A 7,500-nucleotide genomic window follows, 5' to 3' on the forward strand; every position below is an offset into this window, starting at 1 on the left:
AGAGAGACACAGAGAGAGCAGAGTCGGAGAGAGCAGAGAGAGATGGACAGATAGAGAGACGGAGAGAGAGACAGAGAGCAGAGTCGGAGAGAGCAGAGAGAGACGGACAGATAGAGAGTCAGAGCGATGGAGAGAGACGGAGAGAGAGAGCAGAGTCGGAGAGAGAGGGCGTGTGGCTGTACCTGCTGACCCAGGCGTTGGAGAGGCCGTGCAGGGCGCACAGGGTGAACTGCAGGTGTTCTGGGGAGCCTGTGACCTCGCTGCCCTCGGCCTCTCCCCGCTCGGCATGCTGGGTAGTGACGGGGCAGAAGGAGCGCAGGTACAGCTCCACCAGCTCGTTCAGCGCACAGGCCAGATCCCCCAGGGTGTCGGCCACAGGACTGGGGTCACCTGGGGTCATCATGCACAACTCATCATACAATATATCAGTTAGCTCAAGGGCCCTGCTCAAGGGCCCAACAGCTGTGGCTACACTGGGACTTGAACTACCAACCTTCCAGGCCCCAATCATTATTGAAGTAAGTTGCGTCGTAGTGAACATTTTTAATTTGTGACATAAAACATGCACACACATAATTTTCATCACATTTCCACAAATATTCAAAGGAAATAGAAAGACTCACAGTAGCTTGCAAATCTACACAGAGCGTATTACCTCTGCTGAGCCAAAAAAATAAATCTGTGCCTTAATCAACTTCTGCCAAAATGAAACCTTATAACCTTCTCAAAGCACAGCATTGTAAAACGTTCCTTCAAAATAAAAGCGTGCTCACCAATTGGTGAAGCCCCCAATGGCTGTGCACAAACCTGAGAGAGAGAATGATGTCGTTAGGATGCGGACTACAAGCCCGGAAAGTGTTCGCTGATCCTCATGACAGTGCCCAAGCCTTCCCCAGCTAGCAGTGCACCTGCTCTATCCACCCGCTCTGCGCTCTATCCACCTGCTCTATCCACCCGCTCTGCGCTCTGTCCACCCGCTCTGTGCTCTGTCCATCCGCTCTGCGCTCTATCCACCTGCTCTATCCACCCGCTCTGCACTCTATCCACCCGCTCTGCGCTCTGTCCACCCGCTCTGCGCTCTGTCCACCCGCTCTGCGCTCTGTCCACCCGCTCTGCGCTCTGTCCACCCGCTCTATCCACCCGCTCTGCACTCTGTCCACCCGCTCTGCGCTCTATCCACCCGCTCTGCGCTCTGTCCACCCGCTCTGCGCTCTGTCCACCCGCTCTGCGCTCTGTCCACCCGCTCTGCGCTCTATCCACCCGCTCTGCGCTCTGTCCACCCGCTCTGCGCTCTGTCCACCCGCTCTGCGCTCTGTCCACCCGCTCTGTCCACCCGCTCTGCGCTCTGTCCACCCGCTCTGCGCTCTGTCCACCCGCTCTGCGCTCTGTCCACCCGCTCTGTCCACCCGCTCTGCGCTCTGTCCACCCGCTCTGCGCTCTGTCCACCCGCTCTGTCCACCCGCTCTGCGCTCTGTCCACCCGCTCTGCGCTCTGTCCACCCGCTCTGCACTCTGTCCACCCGCTCTGCGCTCTATCCACCCGCTCTGCGCTCTGTCCACCCGCTCTATCCACCCGCTCTGCGCTCTATCCACCCGCTCTGCGCTCTGTCCACTCGGTCAGTGACTGCAGATACCGTTAGCAAGCTAGTGTTAAACTTGCCAAAATAACAAAAGCTAAATGGAATAAATAAAAGTAAAATTGAAACAATTAAAGTGTGTCTGTACAGGTGAGGCAGGGGGGTGTCTGTACAGGTGAGGTCGTGGTGTGTCTGTACAGGTGAGGCAGGGGTGTGTCTGTACAGGTGAGGCAGGAGGGTGTCTGTACAGGTGAGGTCGTGGTGTGTCTGTACAGGTGAGGCAGGGGTGTGTCTGTACAGGTGAGGCAGGAGGGTGTCTGTACAGGTGAGGTCGTGGTATGTCTGTACAGGTGAGGCAGGGGGGTGTCTGTACAGGTGAGGTTGTGGTGTGTCTGTACAGGTGAGGATGTGGTGTGTCTGTACAGGTGAGGCAGGGGGGTGTCTGTACAGGTGAGGTTGTGGTGTGTCTGTACAGGTGAGGCAGGGGGGTGTCTGTACAGGTGAGGCAGGGGGGTGTCTGTACAGGTGAGGCAGGGGGGGTGTCTGTACAGGTGAGGCAGGGGGGTGTCTGTACAGGTGCTGCTCAGACTGACCTGTGGGGGTGGGGTGTGGGGGACGCTGGCCTGTTTGACCCTCCTCACTGCCTCCGTGATGGGAGGAGTCTCCACCTGGTCCAGCAGGCTGCACACGCTCTTCACCGCATAGACCACGCGATCCAGAGACCGATAAGGCATGTCCTGTAGGGGGCGCTGATGTCAATCAGCCACCACCTAACCCCAACCCCAACCACAACCCTAACCCTAACCCTAACCCAACCGCAACCGCAACCCTAACTCTAATCCCAACCCCAACCACAACTCTCATCCCAAGCCAACCCCAACCGCAACCCCAACCGCAACCCCAACCCCAACCCTAACCCAACCACAACCCCAACCCTAACTCTACCCCAACCCCAACTCTCACCCCAACTCTAACCCCGACCCAACCCCAACCCCGACCCCAACCCCGACCCCAACCCCAACCCTAACCCTAACCCTAACTCTAACCCCAAACAAACCCCAGGCCCAGCCCCAGCCCCAGCCCCAGCTGTAACGCACCTCGCTCTGCAGGCAGACGGAGACGTGCTTGTGGAAGGCCTCCAGCAGGCTGGTGAGGCCCTGTCTGTTGGCACATCACACACAGGAAGAGGAAGTCAGGCCCCGGATCCCCTTACTGTCCGAGAAAACCTGACCTGGAGGGGGGCGGTACCTGGTCACGGTCTCTTTAAAAGGCCTCTCCACCTGGTCCAGGTACTTCTCCAGATCGATAGAGGCGGAGTCATCCTGAGCCTACAGGAGGGAGTGAGACAGGCAGAATGGCCTACTGACTGGGTCTACTAACTGCTCAAGGCTGAAATCCAGTGTCCCAGACACACTTTTATAGAACTTTTATAGTACTTTGCAACCATCTGAATTTATTATTATTATGATTATTATTAATGGCTAAACATGGGAGGGGACAAGCACTGGTGCAGTGAGGAGGAGGAGGAGGAGGAGGAGGAAGGAGCCTCACGGTGCGCTCCAGGCCCCGGCGGGCGGCGCTCCTGTGCAGCAGCTGCAGCTTGATCTCCGTCTCCCACTTCCTGCAGCTCTGCACCTGCTCATGGGAGCCCAGGCTGTGCTGACTGAGGGGAGAAACACAGTCACAACACAGTCATAACACAGTCACAACACAGTCATAACACAGTCATAACACAGCCCCAGTCATACGGGGTAACACAGTCATAACACAGCCCCAGTCATAACACAGTCATAACACAGCCCCAGTCATACGGGGTAACACAGTCATAACACAGCCCAAGTCATAACACAGTCATAACACAGCCCCAGTCATACGGGCTAACACAGTCATAACACAGTCATAACACAGCCTCAGTCATACGGGGTAACACAGTCATAACACAGCCCCAGTCATATGGGGAAACACAGTCATACACCCCAACACAGTCATACAGGGTAACACAGTCATAACACAGCCCCAGTCATAAGGGGTAACACAGTCATACACCCCAACACAGTCATACAGGGTAACACAGTCATAACACAGCCCCAGTCATATGGGGTAACACAGTCATAACACAGCCACAGTCATACGGGGTAACAGTCATAACACAGCCCCAGTCATACGGGGTAACACAGTCATAACACAGCCCCAGTCATACGGGGTAACAGTCATAACACAGCCCCAGTCATACGGGGTAACAGTCATAACACAGCCCCAGTCATACGGGGTAACACAGTCATAACACAGCCCCAGTCATACGGGGTAACACAGTCATAACACAGCCCCAGTCATACGGGGTAACACAGTCATAACACAGCCCCAGTCATACGGGGTAACACAGTCATAACACAGCCCCAGTCATATGGGGTAACACAGTCATAACACAGCTCCAGACCAGCCGCTCTTACTTCTGGAGCACCTCCTCCCGGCCGCACACTTTGAGGACGTAGGCGCTGAGGTCCACCGGGCTGAGGTCCTCCTGAGCCCAGCACAGAGCCTGGAGGAGCAGCAGTTCCACCGGGGAGCTCACTGTGGAGGAGGGGATGTCACGCTTTCCATTTAGTGTCAGAATAGCACCAAAATCCTCTGACTCTATCTAGCTTCCCGCTTTCATTCTGGATTCCCTCTGTCACATGGCTGTGCAAAGATACGCTTGCTATGAAGAGACATCTACTTTTATTTATTATTATTCTTCCTTTGTAAAAGGTACAATAGGTAATTTCGGACTCCTAACGGTCAAGAGAGGAATTGCAACAACAGACAACCTCAAACCACAACACTTATGCTTCCCACTGTCTAATATAACGTGTAATATAAATCGTTATAATACAGTTCAGTGTTCTTGTGCACTGGTTTGAGAAAGGTAACAGTGACAAACGCAGAGCCTGCCGTCTTTTCATAGTGTTCTAGTAAGAAATCAACACGTCAGTGAGCCCTTTTCAATGATAACTATTTACTATTGTAAATCACGATTACAATTTCCAGATCGGCCTCATCTGCCCGGGAGACCTCTGAGCTCCTGAGAGCAGCGCCGATGTTCGGGACGGGCGGGAGCGTAGCGCAGTGTCGCAGGGAGAAGCGGGTCTCACCGTCGCAGGTGAAAGTCACAGGCTTCTGGGACTCTGAGATCTCCACGGACACCTTCACCCCCCCGGCACTGTCAGTGAGCCCCGCCCTGGGAGACAGGACGGGGCTCAGGATGAACCCCGGGTTGGTCACCAGGTCGTCATGGGGAAACCGGGACCTCAGTCTGAACCAGATACAAATCAACATTTATTCATTCATTCATTATCCTAACCCGCTTATCCCGAACAGGGTTGCAGGGGGGCTGGAGCCTATCCCAGCATACATTGGGCGAAAGGCAGGAATACACCCTGGACAGGTCGCCAGTCCATCGCAGGGCACACACACCAGTCACTCACACACTCACACCTACGAGCAATTTAGACTCTCCAATCAGCCTAACCTGCATGTCTTTGGACATACCCATGCAAACACGGGGAGAACATGCAAACTCCACACAGAGAGGCCCCGGCCGACCGGGATTCGAACCCAGGACCTCCTTGCTGTGAGGCAGCAGTGCTACCCACTGAAAGTGAGATGCCGTAAGTTGTGGTCTTCTGTTGGAAAATGTCTCAGCGGCAAAAATGGAACATCATGTTTTTAGGTGGATAAATATTTGTTGACAAATTATTATTCGACATTAATCGAGGCAGGCACATTCTTTCCAGATAAAGAAGAAGCTAATCTCTGGTGTGCCGATGACCCACCTCCGCAAGTCCTCACAGAAGGCGACAGTCTCCTGGTTCTGAGAGGCCCCTCCCTGCAGGATATCCCGCAGAGACCCAACCCCCCCGCTCCCGTCACCCTGGAGACCATGGGGGAAACACAGGGGTCAGGGGTCAGAGGTCAGAGGTCAAATACACACACTCTTTGCACACTGGAACACAACAGCACTCAACAGGAACACGTCATCCATCCATCACAGACATCCAAACTGTCCACCAGTTCAAAGCTCCCTGTCTCCATTACACAACATTACATTACATTATTGGCATCTTATCCAGAGCGACGTACAGTTAATTAGACTAAGCAGGAGCAATGCAGGGTTAAGGGCCTTGCTCAAGGGCCCAATGGCGGTGTGGATCTTATTGTGGCCACACCGGGATTAGAACCACCGACCTTGTGTGCCCCAGTCATTTACCTTAACCACTACACTACAGGCCGCACACTAAAACACTAAAACACGCCGCTGTGTTTAAAACAACACATGGAAAGCTGTGGGAGGGATGCTCTTTGGGGGTGAAAGGTCATGGAAGCGGTCTGGAGGAGAAGGAGCTGTGACATTCCCATCAGGACCGAGATTCCGGAAAATTCTTAACCGCGCTGCAGAACTGGATGACATGACAGCGTTGATTGGTCAGGGGAAAGGCTTGCTACACAATTATTAAAAACACCGAATTCCCCAGTGCCATCACAGGCAAGCAACGCGGCTGAATTATGACCAACAGCCTTGTGGGTATTTTTAGACGGGCGTTGTTGCTGGATGGTTCATTCAGGCAGGTTTCCTCCCAGGAGCCTTTGGGTATCAAGCCCCCTCCACCCCGGCGCCCTCCTGATAAGGAGACCCTGCTGTGTAAACCTCAGACAGCTGATAGCACCACTTAGCGCTGCTGCGTATCCGAAGCCAAGAACGCTGAGCACTGCACACACAAAAACACACACTCCTTGTGACAGCCATACACAGCCAGACAGCCATGACTCAGGAACATCACTGTGACTCAGGAACATCACTGAGACTCAGGAGCATCACTGTGACTCAGGAACATCACTGTGACTCTGTAACATCACTGTGACTCAGGAACATCACTGTGACTCAGGAGCATCACTGAGACTCTGTAACATCACTGTGACTCTGTAACATCACTGTGACTCAGGAGCATCACTGTGACTCAGGAACATCACTGTGACTCTGTAACAGTCACTGTGACTCAGGAACATCACTGTGACTCAGGAGCATCACTGAGACTCTGTAACATCACTGTGACTCTGTAACATCACTGTGACTCAGGAGCATCACTGTGACTCAGGAACATCACTGTGACTCTGTAACAGTCACTGTGACTCAGGAACATCACTGTGACTCAGGAACATCACTGTGACTCAGGAATATCACTGTGACTCAGGAACAGCCACTGTGACTCAGGAGCATCACTGTGACTCAGGAACATCACTGTGACTCAGGAGCATCACTGTGACTCTGTAACAGCCACTGTGACTCTGTAACAGTCACTGCGTACAGCAGCACATCAGTGAGGAACCCAGGGGCCTGTCTGAGGCCCAGTCTCCAGGGGTGCAGACCCAGTCCCGTGAGGACGTGGAAGTGCTGAATGTTTAAACGCGGGGCGGATCACGTTCCCCCGGGCCTCAGCGTGGCTGGTTCAGTGCTCGGCCAGGCTCTCCTCTGACACATTTAATGAGCCGCCAGGTCAGACCAGGTGTCAGGTGTCCCTACGGGCGGGGGGGGTGATAGACTGCATGCTACACGCTGCACACTGCACGCTGCACGCGACCCTCCTCACATACTGCACACTCTACATGATGGCGTTCCAGTTCAGTTCAGTAAGGAGAGATTTAAGAGGCTGTACCTGGCTGCTCTGTGATTGGGTGGGGCTGCTTGCATCGTCGTCCAATAGCACAGCATCCCAGGGGTCCCCTGCTGGCCCCACCTCCTCAGGCTCAGGGGGCGGGGCCTCAATAGGGTCAGCCTCCCACATGCTGAGGGGGTCCAGATCCAGCCAATCAGGGGGAATGGCCAGGGGCGAGGTCAGGGGTGTGCCCATGGGAGGGATTAGGGGTGTGGGCGTGGGCGGGGTCAGGGG

At 54.4% G+C, this 7,500-nt stretch overlaps 1 protein-coding gene across 1 annotated transcript in view; it reads right to left on the reverse strand.

Moving 5' to 3' along the window:
- LOC133111849 (phosphatidylinositol 4-phosphate 3-kinase C2 domain-containing subunit alpha-like) overlaps window positions 1–7,500 on the reverse strand; it is a 35,087-nt gene that overhangs the window by 19,847 nt on the left and 7,740 nt on the right. Inside the window, exons 3-12 of the mRNA XM_061222472.1 lie at window positions 7,267–7,500; window positions 6,912–7,004; window positions 5,389–5,486; window positions 4,708–4,868; window positions 4,027–4,147; window positions 3,128–3,239; window positions 2,825–2,904; window positions 2,674–2,737; window positions 2,151–2,313; window positions 183–390 (exon numbers count right to left, since the gene is read on the reverse strand). The exon at window positions 7,267–7,500 is cut by the window's right edge and continues 229 nt beyond it. Coding sequence (XP_061078456.1) covers window positions 183–390; window positions 2,151–2,313; window positions 2,674–2,737; window positions 2,825–2,904; window positions 3,128–3,239; window positions 4,027–4,147; window positions 4,708–4,868; window positions 5,389–5,486; window positions 6,912–7,004; window positions 7,267–7,500 — 1,334 coding nt within the window. The remainder of the gene's footprint in view (window positions 1–182; window positions 391–2,150; window positions 2,314–2,673; window positions 2,738–2,824; window positions 2,905–3,127; window positions 3,240–4,026; window positions 4,148–4,707; window positions 4,869–5,388; window positions 5,487–6,911; window positions 7,005–7,266) is intronic.

This window comes from Conger conger, chromosome 15 (genome assembly GCF_963514075.1).
Source record: "Conger conger chromosome 15, fConCon1.1, whole genome shotgun sequence".
In the NCBI taxonomy this organism is placed as follows: domain Eukaryota; kingdom Metazoa; phylum Chordata; class Actinopteri; order Anguilliformes; family Congridae; genus Conger; species Conger conger.